The 16,640-nt window shown below is 48.6% G+C and overlaps 1 protein-coding gene across 4 annotated transcripts in view; it reads right to left on the minus strand.

Moving 5' to 3' along the window:
- The window catches only part of SMG7 (SMG7 nonsense mediated mRNA decay factor), an 80,711-nt gene that overhangs the window by 37,190 nt on the left and 26,881 nt on the right, over nucleotides 1-16,640 (minus strand). For all 4 annotated transcript variants that reach the window (XM_064148083.1, XM_064148082.1, XM_064148084.1 and 1 more), the window contains exons 2-5: nucleotides 11,154-11,185; nucleotides 7,339-7,456; nucleotides 6,291-6,423; nucleotides 2,556-2,727 (exon numbers count right to left, since the gene is read on the minus strand). In XM_064148083.1, the coding sequence (XP_064004153.1) occupies nucleotides 2,556-2,727; nucleotides 6,291-6,423; nucleotides 7,339-7,456; nucleotides 11,154-11,185 (455 nt within the window). The remainder of the gene's footprint in view (nucleotides 1-2,555; nucleotides 2,728-6,290; nucleotides 6,424-7,338; nucleotides 7,457-11,153; nucleotides 11,186-16,640) is intronic.

Below are 16,640 nucleotides of genomic sequence, written 5' to 3' on the forward strand. Positions count from 1 at the left end.
ACTATTCTACATTAAATTTTGAGGTGGTTGTTTTGCCTCAGATGCTATGTCACTGTTATCAGCTCTTAGAGAATCACAGAACCAGTTGTTGAGAAGATAAGAGCATCAAGTCCAACCACTCTCTAACCCTACCAGGTCTGATGCTAACCCATGTCCCTCAGCACGACATCTCTATCTCTTTCGAAGACCTCCAGGGATGGGGATTCAACCACCTCCCTCGAGAGCCTGTTCAAGTCTGAGAACCCTTTCAGTGAAGAAGTTCCTTCTAATGTCCAACTTAAACCTCTCCTGGTGCAACTTCAGGCCACTTCCACTTGTCCTATCACTTTTGGACACACCTTGAGTACTGTGTCCAGTTCTGGGCTCCTCAATTCAAGAAGGATGCTGAAATACTGGAATGTGTCCAGAGAAGGGCAAGGAAGCTGGTGAGGGGCCTGGAGCACAGCCCTGTGAGAAGAGGCTGAGGGAGCTGGGGGTGTGCAGCCTGCAGAAGAGGAGGCTCAGGGCTGACCTCAGTGTTGTCTACAACTCCCTGAAGGGAGGTTGTAGCCAGGTGGGGTTGGTCTCTTCTGTCAGGCAAGCAGCAAGAGAAGAAGGGGACACAGTCTCAAGTTGTGCTGGGGAGGTCTAGGCTGGATGTTAGGAGGAAGTTGTTGTCAGAGAGAGTGATTGGCATTGGAATGGGCTGCCCGGGGAGGTGGTGGAGTCACTGTGCCTGGAGGTGTTCAACAAAAGCCTGGCTGAGGCACTTAGTGCCATGGTCTGGTTGATTGGATAGGGCTGGGTGCTAGGTTGGACTGGATGAGCTTGGAGGTCTCTTCCAACCTAATTCTATGATTTTCACTAGGGAGAAAAGATCAACCTCCACCTGGCTCCAACCTCCTTTCAGGGAATTGTAAAGCATCAGAAGATCTTCCCCTCAGCCTCCTTCTCTCCAGAACTTTAGAAAGATGCAGAGGGCTACAAACGTTTTTGTCAGTCACTAACTTTTAGGTTGTTCCAAAAGCAGTTGCAGAGACACGTTAAAAGGGAACATTTTAGAGCACATAGTTCTACTCTAATCAACAAGGCAATAAACCTGCTCAACTCCATGTACAAAAGACATCTTGTTTATGGGAGGCTGGATTTCTACCTGTTGCCTTTGCATTTAAGTGGAGTTAGATAATGCTTGGAGTCAATGATCTTAAAGGTCTTTTCCAACCAAAACGATTCTATGATTCTAAGGCTTTCCAGCAGTCCTGTCAGACAGAGAAGTACAGCAGCCTGCTGCAACAAGATTTTGTAGGAGTTACTGGTTTCAACATGTCACTGTGCCTATGAGCTACATCATAATTAGCATGCTAGAAGGGAGATTCCAGCAAATCACTAGAAAGCTAGTGATTAACTGTCTCCACGTGTTAATGTGTAAAACACACTAGGGAAGTCCAAACGTGTTACTTTACAGACCTTTACCCCTGCAGCAGTCACCAAATACACAACCACAGAAACATCAGTGAATAGTCTGGGTTGGAAGGAACCTTAAAGATTATCCAGTTCCAACGCCCTCAGCATGGGCAAGGACACTTCCACTAGATCAACTGCCTCAAGGACTCATCCCACCTGGCCTTGAAAGCCTCCAGGGCAACACCTCCACAACCTCTCTGGGTAACCTGGCCCAGCGTCTCACCACCCCTCACTGTAAAGAACTTCTTCCTAATCCACAAGTCTACTTGTCTCTTCTAGCTTCAATCCATTCTCTCTCATCCTATCATTCCAAGACCTTGTAAAAAGTCTTCTCCCAGCTTTCTTGTAGTCCACTTCAGGTACTGGAAGGCTGCTAAAAGGTTTCCCCAGAGCTTCTCTTCTCCAGGCTGAACAGCCTCTCCCAGCCTGCCCCAATAGGAGAGGTGCTCTAGCTCTCTGGTCACCATTATGGCCCTCCTCTGGAACTGACTACTCATCTAGCAACTGTCCATAGTATGCTGTACTAGATTGAGGCTAGCTGGAATATTTTAGTGAAAGAAATTAGATGATAGGCTGTGAAAAAGAAACAGTGGTGATGTCTACTTCACTCAGAGGCTTGCTGGGATGGATAAAAACAAGAACATAAACACAGATAAGGCAGTGACTCTGTTGCAGCTGGTGCCTGTAGTTTTCTCTCTGGCCTGCTTTCTGTGTAACTAATCCTTCTGCTTCCTAACTCCTCTGGCTCATCCTCCAACCTCACCTTGAACATAAGGCAAACTCTGGGATAAGGTGGAGCGGAGGAAAGGAGGTGGAAGGGTGGTTGGGAGCCCCTCCTGGGGACTCTTGTTTCTGGGAGGAGTACTGTGTTTCTGCATTACTTTTTAACTTGGATATTTCTGTATCTAGTGTAAATACCTGCCTGTACCTTGTGCTAAGCTGTGAATACAAAGCTTTACTCCTTAATTTCCAGCTGGCTGAGTCTAGTCTGGGTAATTTCACAAGGTGGGAGGGGGGCAGGTAACACCCAAACCATCACATATACACAAATCCCTTTTTTTGTGAAGGCTGAAATCAACGTCCCACCTCTTTTTTTCCCTCCCCAAACTCACCAATATCTCCAAGGTGGACAAGGCAGTGCTGGCAGATGTATGAGCAGGAGCTAGACTGCGGCTTCACTATGGCGCTGGTGTGCGTCTGTTTATTGCTAATGATTCCCAGTTGGGAAGACTTCACACGACACGGCAAGTCGACATTAAAAACTGTGCACAATTCCTGCAATAACTAGAAGAACAGGTCCAGCTTAGCAGCAGCCAGAGCATCAGAAAAGCACTCAAACAAAGGACAAAAGAACATCATTGGGAGGCATGGATTAGCTAACAACTTTGAAGCGAATAAGTGCAGGTTACTGAGGGTGAAACTTTAAGTCACGCAGAATCCCAGCAGGGTGGGCGGTTGGATGGGATCTCTGGAGATCATCCAGTCCAACCTCCCTGCTGTTTGGATCAGCCCCCACTTTCTGGGGGTTGGAATCACTCAGAGCAGTTTGCCCAGGATCACAATGTCCAGGTGGGTTTGGAATCTCTCCAGAAATGGAGGCTTCACAGCCTCTCTGGGCAGCTTGCTCCAGGGTTGCAGCACACTCACTTCAAAGTTATAGAATCATAGAATCAAGCAGGTTGGAAGAGACCTCCAAGCTCAGCCAGGCCAACCTAGCACCCAGCCCTATCCAGTCAACTAGACCATGGCACTAAGTGCCTTATCCAGTCTTTTCTTGAACACCTCCAGGGACGGTGCCTCCACCACCTCCCTGGGCAGCCCATTCCAATGCCAATCACTCTCTCTGTGAAGAACTTTCTCCTAACATCCAGCCTATACCTCCCCCGGCACAGCTTGAGACTGTGTCCCCTTGTTCTGTTGCTGCTTGCCTGGGAGAAGAGGCCACCCCCCACCTGGCCACAACCTCCCTTCAGGGAGTTGTAGACAGCAATGAGCCTCCTCTTCTCCAAGCTAAACACCCCCAGCTCCCTCAGTCTCTCCTCATAGGGTTTGTGTTCCAGGCCTTTCACCAGCTTCATCGCCCTTCTCTGGACACGTTCCAGTATCTCAACATCTCTCTTGAACTGCAGGTGTTCCACTTGCCTCAGCATCTTCATAGCCTCTGATGGACTCTTTCCAGCAGTCCCTTGGGCTCCTCACTTCAAGAGAGATAGAGCTGGACACAGTACTCCAGCCATAACTTTAAATCTCTGTGACATTCTCCATAAGGAAGTCATTATGATTCATGCTGAATTATTTTGCTCAGGACCGTGAAAACAAGTTTTACTTCAGTGAGAAGGAGCTCTGCATCCTGAGCTCGTAAGCTACTCTATTGCTATGATGAATAAATCACCACAGATTCATAGAATGGTTTGGGTTGGAAGGGACTTTCAAGATCATGATAAGGAGCAAGCAACTGATGTCATTTACCTGGACCTGATAGAATCAGTCAGGGTTGGAAGGGACCACAGGATCATCCAGTCCCAACCACCCTGTCATGGGCAGGGACACCCTGCCCTAGAGCAGGCTGCACACAGCCTCAGCCAGCCTGGCCTTAAACATCTCCAGCCATGGGGCCTCAAACACCTCCCTGGGCAACCCTTTACAAGCTCTCACCACTTTCATGCTGAACAACATCCTCCTCACATCCAGGCTGAACCTACCCACCTCCAGCTTTGCTCCATTCCCCCTAGTACCCTCTGAGAGCCTAAAAAGTCCTTGCCCAGCTTTTTTGTAGGCCCCCTTCAGATACTGGAAGTCCACAGGAACACCTTGGAGCCTCCCCTTCTCCAGACTCCACAGCCCCAACTCTTTCAGTCTGTCCTCATAGGAGAGATGCTCCAGCCCTCTGATCATCCTCGTGGCCCTCATGGTACAGGTCTCAGACACCACCACAGAAAGGTGGTAGATGCCCAGTCCCTGGAAGCATTGCAGGTCAGGTAGTTTAGAGCTGTGCACAACCTGCTCTAGTAGCAGACAACCCTGCTCATTGCAGAAGGGTTGTATTAGGTGACCTTTAAAAGCTCCCTTCCAACATAAACCATTCTATGTTGTAAATGCTGCATGATTCTCCTGGGGACAACTACCCTACTTAAGTGCACATTTGTTGGGCTGGGAGATTTTTTTTGGTTGTGTTGTTGTTACTTTGAGACATTGCAATTAAAATACAGAATTCTTCACCACAGATCAGTACATAGAGAGAGTAAATGGCTTTAAGAGACTGAAGAGTCAAGAAAGACTAAACCTCTTGAGAGCCAGATGTCTGAGATAAGAACTAGCTCAAGAAGGCTATAAATGTGCAGCCAGAAAACAAGAGAATAAGAACAGGGAAGTATCATTCTACATTTCTCTACTACTCAGTGTTGCTCTGAGCAGTCACAGCAGACTACTTACTGTAAGACAAAATATGGGGCCAAAAGGACCTCTGATCTTACCCAAAGCAGTCAGTGTCAGGCTTTAAAGAGGATACTGTTAGGAGAGAACTTAAATTGTTGCCATGTTTTTATGGAGCACCAAAACAACTACCAGACTCATGCAAGTTTCAGATCAGCTCAAGGTTGTGGCTGATCAAAAAAAGCACATCAATAGCTTCATATAGGGAGGGCCACAAAGATGATCAAGGGGCTGGAGATGATCAAGGGGCTGGAGAACCTCCCCTGGACAGCCTGAGAAAGCTGGGGCTGCCCACCCTGGAGAAGAGAAGGTTATGAGTATACCTGATGTATATCTACACCTATGCAGCACTGCGCAGGCCACACCTTGAGTGCTGTGTCCAGTTCTAGGCTCCTCCATTCAAGAGAGATGTTAAGGTGCTGAAAGGTGTCCAGAGAAGGGCAACAAAGCTGGTGAGAGGCCTGGAACACAGTCCTGGGAGGAGAGGCTGAGGGAGCTGGGGGTGTGCAGCCTGCAGAAGAGGAGGCTCAGGGCAGAGCTCATTGCTGTCTACAGCTCCCTGCAGGGAGGCTGTAGCCAGGTGGGGTTGGGCTCTGCTGCCAGACAACCAGCAACAGAAGAAGGGGACACAGTCTCAAGTTGTGGCAGGGGAGGTCTAGGCTGGATGTGAGGAGGAAGTTCTTGCTAGAGAGAGTGATTGGCATTGGAATGGGCTGCCCAGGGAGGTGGTGGAGTCACTGTCCTTGGAGGTGTTCAGAGGTTGGATGAGGCACTTAGTGCCACAGTTTAGTTAATTAGAAGGTGTTAGGTGATGGGTTGGACTCATGATCTTGAAGGTCTTTTCTAGCCTGACTCATTCTGTGATTCCAGCACCTGAATGTGGCTACAACTATCTGCCAAAGATGAGATGGAATGTGATAGGGAGTGGTAGGACAAGAAGGAATGGATTGAAGCATGAGGAGGGAAGATTTAGACTGGAGATTAGAAAGTTCTTTATAGTGAGTGTGGCAAGACACTGCAACTTGTTGCCCAGAGAGGTTGTGGATGCTCCCCCCCCAGAGGTGTTCAAGGCCAGGTTGGATGAGGCCTTGACCTGGTCTAGTGGGAGGTTTCCCCACCCACAGCAAGAGGGTTGGAACTAGAAGACCTTCAAAGTCCTTTCCAATCTAAACCATTCTATGAATCTATAAATGAGTGAATCTATGAATCCAACACAGCAACAGTTTCCTATGCTATGCAAAGAGATTTTACCTACCTAGAACTGATCCTAACACCCTTCCTCAAGGAGATTACAGGCTAGGACGACATTGAAGCTCACCTCTCATGAGCAGAATAGGTGTTCAACTTAAAGCTGAAGCACATTTGCTTCCAGCCTACCCAAATATCCCACAGCCAATGTATTTTTTTCCACTCACCTGTGTGTAGAAGCCACTAGCTGCCTCTAAGAACAGAGAGAGGTTCGCCTGAACTTCGCTTCGATTTGGATTTGCTCTGTTTTTCGCCTGACCCTGCAGCGTCGTGATCTGATTTTTAAAGGCATGGTTCCAACTGAAAACAAACAAAACATTTTCTTTCTTACTTTGGAATTATCTCAAGCAACAGGAAAGAACCATTTTAATTACATAGATCCAGACAGGGAAAGGAATACACAAATTCAGGCAGCACTCAGATGAGAAATTGCGTTCAATAGAGAACCATCATCAGTCCTCATCTCTTGGAATTAGGGAATCAGAATCTGGTACAACATAGCTAACACTAACAGAATTTGTATCAGTTTGTATTTTTTCTCATGTTCTGAAGGTAAGATATAGAAATTCCAGTTAAAAAAAACCATTCAGCCTCTAGAGGCATGGACAGGACATCTTGCTTCTCTCAGAGTGCTGGAAGAACCACATGCTTCTCAAAATGAAACCTGTTCCAATCCATGTTTGTGACTTAAATACCCAAAAAGAGACCCCAAGTATGGAGAAAAGCCATCAGGATCTTCCATTGATACTGGAGTCTTCATGGCACATGATGAGAAGCTGTCTCCTCATTTTCCTCCCTTTGCCCAGACCTCTATCTCAGAGGGTTTTAAGCTCAAGCGAGGGTCTTAGGCAGCTAATCAACTGCTAGACCTTGCTCGAAGCTACAAATAATCACATGGGGCAAATTTTCTCCTTTCTGTAAGCTCCAAACTTCAGCCCTCCCATGACACAGAGAAGCCATGTTTCCCCTCCACCCCTTTTCACCTGGCTTGCCAAACCCCACCCCTGCCTGATATAAGCAGCCACTGAATGACAGAGATAAAACGCTAACATACTGCATGCTCTCCATCAGTTCTGCAGTGCATCCACCACAGCACAGGTCCCATTACAAAGGGAGGAAGACACCCATTTCACAGGATAGAACTGCTCTTCTCAGGGTTTCCTGCTCATCAGCCCAGATTGACACACAAACATACAAGTTTCTTGAGGTACTTACAGGTCCTGCTCCACTTTTTTATCTAAAGCATACTCCAAATCGGTCACTAGCATTTTCTGATATAAGTCCTGGAGAGCCTGTCTGGATGTCCAGACTTCAGCTGGACCCAGCTTCGAATCTGAGCAACAGAAACAACCAAAGACAACACCTTTGGTTAATAAACAGACTTGGGGAATTATTCCAACTGATTTTTCACTCCTCCACCAATGCAGAGAACATGGCAGCCTTCTAGTATTTGAAAGGGACATCCTAAAGGAGAGCAGAAGAGGAATCATAGAATCAAGCAGGTTGGGAGAGACCTCCAACATCATCCAGGCCAACCTAGCACCCAGCCCTGGCCAATCAACCAGACCATGGCACTAAGTGCCTCAGCCAGGCTTGGCTTCAACACCTCCAGGCACAAAGACTCCACCACCTCCCTGGGCAGCCCATTCCAATGCCAATCACTCTCTCTGACAACAACTTCCTCCTAACATCCAGCCTAGACCTCCCCTGCCACAACTTGAGACTGTGTCCCCTTCTTCTGTTGCTGCTTGCCTGGCAGAAGAGACCAACCCCACCTGGCTACAGCCTCCCTTCAGGGAGTTGTAGACAGCAATGAGCTCTGCCCTGAGCCTCCTCTTCTGCAGGCTGCACACCCCCAGCTCCCTCAGCCTCTCCTCACAGGGCTCTGCTCCAGGCCCCTCACCAGCTTCATTGCCCTTCTCTGGACACCTTCCAGCACCTCAACATCTCTCCTGAATTGAGGGCCCCAGAACTGGACACAGCACTCAAAGTAAGGAACTTTTTACAACAGCAGGTAGTGACAGGATGAGGGGTAGCAGCTTCAAACTGGAAACAGTTCTATTTAGATGAGGTATTGGGAGGAAATTCTTTCCCATGAGGGTGGGGAGGCACTGAAACAGGTTGCCCAGAGAAGTTGTGGAGGTTCCAAGCCTGGAAGTATTCAAAGCAAGGTTGGCTGGCACCTTGAGCAACCTGCTCTAGTAGGAGGTGTTCCTGCCCATGGCAGGGCAGCTGGAACTGGATGATCTCTGAGGTCCCTTCCAACCCAAACCAGTCTATGAGTCTAAGATCTGATGCCAAAAAGCTGTTTTTATCACAGATTCATCAGCAAAATGTAATACAAAGAAGTACACAAGGACTGGGGATTAACTGGTCACTGATCAGCTGAGAGCACAGCACCAGAGCTACACATGTAAGGGAATGCTTCAGCACTGCATGCTGCTGGCTGTTAACACACCCATGTGTCAGCTCTCTAGGCAGCAGGACTACTCTGATGAGTGGGGTACCTGGCCTGGGAATGCTCACCAGGAAAAATCCAACTGATAACAGTGATGTGGGCATTGGGGCATCTGCTTAGTATCAGTCTGTAGAATCTGGGGACTTCTGTAGCCTAGGGCAGGACTGAAGCTGAGCCTGTGATGTGCTGTTATCCCTGTCTGACACCTCTCCTGAGAGGGAGAAACAATGTCCACTGAGGCTCCTCTAGGTCTCCTACACTCAGAGTGATTGGCATTGGAATGGGCTGCCCAGGGAGGTGGTGGAGTCACTGACCCTGGAGGTGTTCAAGACAAGCCTGGATGGGGCACTTAGTGCCATAGTCTGGTTGACTGGCCAGGGCTGGATGCTAAGTTGGACTGGATGATCTTGGAGGTCTCTTCCAACATGGTTGATTCTATGAGCACAGTTGTGTTCCTGCAGGCAAGTTAAAGAACTCAACTCAGAAATGATTCTCCACAAATCCTACAGTCATAGAATCATTTTGGTTGGCAAAGGCCTTTAAGATCATGGAGCTGAACCATTATCTAAGTCTACAAGGCTGGTGCCAAGTCATTAAACTCCAGAATTTCTTGGCACTTGATGAATGTAGAAAAATTCCCAGAGTAACCTGAAAAAACAATCAAGGCCATCAAGGGATGCTAAGCAGGATGGTCCCAAGAGCCAACACTGTTGGTATCTGGGGGAATACTGTGAGTGAGTACAACTGCATGCTTAGCATTCCCTCAGTGCTTGGGAGCCACTGAGGATAAATGTAAATACTGCTCCCTGCCACCTCGAGTTAGAATCTGATTCCCCATGCCTTGCAAAACCAAGGTCTAGAGAACAGTTCTCCTGAGGAGCTGCAGTGGCATGGCCCTGGCTGGGGGCCACATGTGCACCAAAGCCACTCTATCACTTTGTGCTAGTTTGGAAGAGGGTAGAATATTTTGGTGAGAAAAAGCAGATCATGGGCTGTGAAAAGGAAAACAATGGTGATGTCTACTCCCCTCACAGTCTCACTGAGATGTATGGGAACAAGAAGGGAAAACACTAGATAACACTCTGGCCATTTTGCTGCACACTCTGGCTGGGCTCTGGCTGAGCTGTAGCTCCCTCACCTCACCTGCCACTCACCTTTGCTTCTTAATCTCTTGGCTGAACCTCTTTCTTCCTTAGGACTGGGGTAAGGTTGAGAGGGGCAGGGGGAAGGTGCAGGGGTGGTTGAGAGCCCCTCCTGGGGACTGAGGTTTCTGGGAGGGGAGTTGTGTTGCTGTATTACTTTTCCCTTGTCTATTTCTGTCTATAACTGTATATACTGTAAATAGCTGCTTGTATATTGTGCTAGCTGTAAATAAATAGCTTCATTTATATTCCCAGAGCCGGCTGAGTCTAGTTGGGTATTTCTAAAAGTGTGGGAGGGGCAGGGAACACCCAAACCACCACACACTTCCCTTCTTAGACAGAGAGGGAATACATAACAACAGGCCCATGGGTCAAGGTAAGAGCAGTTGAGGGAACTGGGGTTGGAGACGTGGAAGCTAAGGGTAAAGATTGTGGCTCTCTACAACTCCCTGAAAGGAAGATGGAGCCAGGTGAGGGTTGGTCACTTCTGCCAAGGAACAAGTGATAGTGTAAGAGGAAACGACCTCAAGTTATGCCAGGGAAGGTTTGGGTTGGATATTAGCAGAAGCTTCTTCACTGAAAGGGTTCTCAAACACTAGAACAGGCTGTCCAGGGAGATGGTTGTATCCCCACCCCTGGAGGTGTTTGAAAGACACAGAGACGTGATGCTGAGCACCATGGTTTAGCACCATACTTGGAATTAGATAATGCTTGTACTGCATCTTAAATTCTATGATTCTAAAACCTGAGCTGGGGCTATGAGAACACAAGGGATGGGATGGGCCTCACTCACTCCAGGGAACCCATTCTGCTGCTGATGTTGCTGCTCCTGTTGGGTCAGATGGACCCAGGCAGCTATAATGTTCCTATGGGGACTACATATACTATAGTAAGGCAGTAATCATGGTTGAAGTTAATTACTCAAGCTGCCTACACTGCATGGCTGATACATTAATATAAACCATTTCCATGTGCCATAAACAGAGAGCTCAAAACATAGCCTGTAGCTTTTTATAGCATCTACAGGCTGCACTTCTATAACAGTGGTCAGATCAATTATTTCCATCACCCCTGTTTCTCAAAACCATCCAGATCCTTCCCAAATCCAACAAGAGAAGGTCCTGGACAGAAGCTCATCTGGACAAGAGTCTCACCCCCCAAATGGAGAATACAATGGGAGAGGAGTAGGGGTGTGATCTCTATCTCAAGTGATTTAACACATCCAAAGTCAACTTTAAAAACACCTCTATTTTTAGATACAGGATAAAGGGGCACTGCTGTTAAAATGCTGTTTAGGAGGAGGATAAACCTTTAACATCATGTCACACACTTTCCAGAGAATTCTTCACAATGATAAGCATAAGGAACACAAAACCAAGCCAGGAATTAAGTACTAGCAGCTAGATCAACTGTATAATAAAGGCAATTACCTGTCATGTCAGCCTTCAGGACTTCTGCCTGCCTGCAAGAAAGTAATAAAACAATAAATTAGGAACAGACTGAAGCAAATCATTGAATTCTTCTAAAGGACATTCACACAAGAGTGCACAGATGAAGTGAGGCCATGTCTGCAGAGGCTGCCTACAACTGCTATAGTTTACCCCTTGCAGTAGAGCTCTGAGTCACCACACTAAGAATTCTCATTCTTAACCATGGCTTTTATTACTTTCCCCTGCTTAGCTCAAGTCCTTTCCAGGAAAAACTACAAACCACAACCTGCTTACACAACATTCCAAGCTTTACCTGGCAACAGTGTCCTGCTAGCACTGCTGAAACCACATTACCTGTGACTGGGTATGGTCAGAGCACAGCCAATTCCCACCAGTGCATGTCAGCACATTGCTACAGCACTCCTGCTCCTCTAGCTGCCTAGCTATCCTTAAGGAGAAGTGATAAAAAGACTATAGCTTCCCTCAGTAGCTCTCTTCCTTGGGAATGCCTCCTTGATTGGGTCTTCAAGAAGATCCATACAAAACATACCAAAAGGATGGCAGCTACTAATGAATGACAACTACCTGGGCAAGCTCACAATGTGGGACCATGTGAATCTCATGAGGTTCCATGATGCCAAGTGCAAGGTCCTGAATCTGGGTTGGAACAATCCTCAGTATCAGTCCAAGCAGGAGGATGAAGGGATGGAGAGCAGAAGGACTTAGGGGCGCTCGTGGGTGAAAAACTGACCATGAGCTGGCACTGAGCACTGCCAGCCCAGAGCCATCTGTGTCCTGGGCTGATCCCCACCAGTGTGGGCAGCAGGTGAATGGAGGAGATTCTGTCCCTCTGCTCCACTTTGGTGAGACTCCACCTACAGTGCTGGGGCCAGTTCTGGAGTCCTCAGCACAGCACAGACATGGACCTGTTGGGAGTGGGGCCAGAGAAGGCCACAGCAATGATGGGAGAGCTAGAAGCCCTCTGCAGTGATGCCAGGCTGAGAGAGTTGGGGTTGTCCAGCCTGGAAAAGAGAAGACTCCAGGAAGACCTTCAATATCCTTTCAGTACTTAAAGTGACCTCTAAGAAAGCTGGGGACAGACTTGTGAGCAGATTCTGTTGTGATAAGACAAGGATTGATGTTTATAATCTAAAAGAGGGAGATTTAGAATAGACAGAAGGAAAACAACTTTACAGTAAGGGTGATGAGACACGAGCCCAGGTTGCCCAGAGAGGTGGCAGACATCCCATACCTGGAAACATCCAGGGTCAGGTTGTTTGGGGCTCTGAGCAAACTATTCTAGTTGCAGATGTCTCTGCTGTCTGCTGAACTAGACAACTTTCCTGGATGCCTTCCAACCTAAAGCATTCTATGGCAAACTACCACTCCTTTGCTGAGTGTAAAACCCCACTGCACACAGAGGCCAGCAAGCAGCTTCTCAAATAAAAGAACATCAGAAAATCATACCAACCAGGTTGGAAGAGACCTCCAAGATCATCCAGCCCAAACCTAGCACCCAGTCCTGTCCAGTCAACCAGACCATGGCACTAAGTGCCTCAGCCAGGCTTTGCTTCAACTCCTCCAGGGACAGCAACTCCACCACCTCCCTGGGCAGCCCATTCCAATGCCAATCACTCTCTCTGCCAACAACTTCCTCCTAACATCCAGCCTAGACCTGCCCTGCCACAACTTGAGGCTCTGTCCCCTTCTGTTTCTGCTTGCCTGGCAGAAGAGACCAACCCCACCTGGCCACAGACTCCCTTCAGGGAGTTGCAGACAGCAATGAGGTCTGCCCTGAGCCTCCTCTTCTGCAGGCTGCACACCCCCAGCTCCCTCAGCCTCTCCTCAAAGGCCTTTTTTCCAGGCCTCTCACCAGCCTCATTGCCCCTGTCCCCAGCCTGTAGTGCTGCATGGTGCTGTTGTGGCCAAAGTGTAAAACCCTGCACTTGGCCTTCTCATCCCATTGGCCTCTGCCCACCCATCCAGCCTGTCAAGGTCCCTCTGCAAAGCTCTCCTACTCTCCAACAGCTCCACACCTACTCCTAGCTTGGTGTCATCTGCCAGTCAGGACACAACGCTCATTACATCAATATTCATGAGCAGTCATGCAGCAGTGGCTGGACAGAGCAGGCACACTACAGTTAGGCACTCTTTCAGCAGCCCACAAAACTCCACAAAAGGAGTATCACTGGCCCATTTGGCCAACACAGCATGAACCTAGGGCAGACAGAGGCAGGAGGGACAGGAGTCTGCCTGCTCTGCCTGGGTTTTGGTGGAACGTGTTCCTTTGCTTTTGCTACATTCAAATGTTTACATACATCTGCAGAGGGCAAGCTTTCCATACCAGACATGGAGTCCTCCTAGAGTATGAAATACCCACCTCCACCTGCCTCCCTCAGCAGAAAAACTAGATGAAAGTCACACTGTGACTACATGAAAGTGAAATGCTAGCTTGGGAAAGAATGCAGAGCTAGGAGAAAGCACCACCTAATCTCTAAAGCAGCTTCAGAACTAAGCATATTCTCTTTCTTGCCAAAGTGAAGTTGTGGTGACTGTGTAAAATTGGTTTTTCAGGTTGGTCTGGGTTTTACTGACTGGATGCAAATTACAGGGAAGGTTTTGAAACCCACATCAGGATTAAAGATAAAAGAGTGCCACATCTTCACTGGAAGATGTATATTGTTAAGTCCCTTTACAAAACTTCTATTTATTAAATGCAAGAACTATCTACAGCAACTCACCACAGTCACCACTGTTCAAGAAGCAACAGGATGCAGCAATGGCTTTATTTGAAGTTAAGAACAAGAAGGAAATCTCTACACTCCTCACCTGCTTCACTAACTTGATCTGTTTAAGATAGAGTCATAGAATCAGCCAGGTTGGAAGAGACCTCCAAGAATCATCCAGGCCAACCCTAACCCAGCCCTGGCCAGTCAACCAGACCATGGCACTAAGTGCCTCAGCCAGGCTTGGCTTCAACACCTCCAGGCACAGCAACTCCACCACCTCCCTGGGCAGCCCATTCCAATGCCAATCACTCTCTCTGACAACAACTTCCTCCTAACATCCAGCCTAGACCTCCCCCGCCACAACTTGACACTGTGTCCCCTTCTTCTCTTGCTGCTTGCCTGGCAGAAGAGAACAACCCCACCTGGCTACAGTCTCCCTTCAGGGAGCTGCAGACAGCAATGAGCTCTGCCCTGAGCCTCCTCTTCTGCAGGCTGCACACCCCCAGCTCCCTCAGCCTCTCCTCACAGGGCTCTGCTCCAGGCCCCTCCCCAGCCTTGCTGCCCTCCTGTGGACACCTTCCAGCACCTCAACATCTCTCTGCAATGGAGGAGCCCAGAACTGGACACAGCACTCAAGGGGTGGCCTGACCAGTGCTGAGTACAGGGGAACAATAACCTCCCTTGTCCTGCTGCCCACACTGCTCCTCAGCCAGCCCAGGATGCCATTGGCTCTGCTGCCCACCTGGGCTCACTGCTGGCTCATCTTCAGCTCCTCTCTCCCAGCACCCCCAGGTCCCTCTCTGCCTGGCTGCTCTCAGCCACTCCGGCCCCAGCCTGTAGTGCTGCTTGGGGTTGTTGTGGCCAAAGTGCAGAACTCTGCACTTGGTCTTGTTCAATCTCATCCCATTGGCCTCTAGTTTATTTCTTTAAAACAAAATGTAGTGACACCTTGAAACTCCTAACAACACAGAACACTAGAAGACTGTGGAACAGGCTGCCCAGGGAGGTTGTGCATACCTTGAACATCTCCAGAGAGGAAGCAAGGTTGGGTGAAGCCCTGAGCAGCCAAGTCTAACTGAGAGGCATCCCTGCTCATGGCAGGGAGGCTGAAGGAGATAATTAGAAGGGTTAGGGAATAAGTTGGACTTGATGATCCCAAAGGTCTTTTCCAACCTGGTTAATTCTGTGATCTCTGAGGTCCCTTCCAACCTAAGCCATTGCATGAAGAAAAGATAATCTAATATTGCTGACAGACAAGGGAGGAAAAACATAGATACTGTGTCATCAGAAAGCTGAAAGCCTTAGAAACGTGCCTGCCTCATCCACATGGAGGTAAGGACAGCAATGTCCTCCCCACTACTGCATCTAGCAGGATAGGAAAGAGCAGATCTCCCCCCTTCCCAGCCAAGAAGAGCTGACAAAGGATGCCAATCTCTCCCGAGTGCTGCATCTTGGGAGCCTCTGCAACGCTGCCCTGCAAGTCTAGTCAAGCACAAAAGAGAGCTGATCCTGTGGTGCTGTGACTTGGCAGCTGGAAATGCTGCTGCTCAGAAGGAAAAGCCAACGTGCTCAGGTCTCTTTTTTTTGAGTGGCCAGCCAAGTTAACATAGCTTGGCTCATGCTTTAAACACCTGCCAGTTGTGCAAAGTTCTATTTGGGCTGAGATCATGATTCACATTGCCAAAGTCAGGAATACTACTGAGAGGCTCAGCACAAGCAGGACAAGCAGAGCTGCTTTGGCAAAAATGAGCTCAAAATCCTCCCTCAGGCAAAAAGCCTCTGCCTTCTAAAAGCCAAGAACCACTTCCCTCAAAATTACTTACCACAGAATCAACCAGGTTGGAAGAAACCTCAAGCTCATCCAGTCCAACCTAGCACCCAGCCCTGGCCAATCAACCAGACCATGGCACTAAGTGCCTCAGCCAGGCTTTGCTGCAACACCTCCAGGCACAGCGACTCCACCACCTCCCTGGGCAGCCCATTCCAATGCCAATCACTCTCTCTGACAACAACTTCCTCCTAACATCCAGCCTAGACATCCCCCACCACAACTTGAGACTGTGTCCCATTCTTATGTTGCTGCTTGCCTGGCAGCAGAGCCCAACCCCACCTGGCTACAGCCTCCCTGCAAGGAGTTGTATACAGCAATGAGCTCTGCCTGAGCCTCCTCTTCTGCAGGCTGCACACCGCCAGCTCCCTCAGCCTCTCCTCACAGGGTTTGTGTTCCAGACCCTTCACCAACCTTGTTGCCCTTCTCTGGACACCTTCCAGCACCTCAACATCTCTCTTGAATTGAGGAGTCCAGAACTGGACACAGCACTCAAGGTGTGGCCTGAGCAGTGCTGAGTACAGGGGCAGGATAACCTCCCTTGTCCTGCTGGCCACACTGCTCCTGAGCCAGGCCAGGATGCCATTGGTTCTCTTGGCCACCTGGGCACACTGCTGCCTCACCTTCAGCCTACTATCTACTAGTACCACCAGGTCCCTTTCTTCCTGGCTGCTCTCCAGCCACTCTGTCCAGACAAGGACAGTTGGACTCAGCACTTCAGTCTTCAAGTTTATTCAATACTTGACAAGTTTCAAAGCTCTAAGAGTCAGCAGTCAGGACTTCCTTTTGAAGTTCTGAAGGCATAATACACATTCAAATTGAAGTAAACCCAGAAGACAAAAGGAAACATTTCTTCTCTCCAGAACCTGGTTGTATATGAAGTCCAGTTCTGCTGTAAGTCAGGGGACTTCTGACACTATGTTTAGCCTG

This window comes from Pogoniulus pusillus, chromosome 8, assembly GCF_015220805.1.
Source record: "Pogoniulus pusillus isolate bPogPus1 chromosome 8, bPogPus1.pri, whole genome shotgun sequence".
Taxonomy (NCBI): Eukaryota; Metazoa; Chordata; class Aves; order Piciformes; family Lybiidae; genus Pogoniulus; species Pogoniulus pusillus.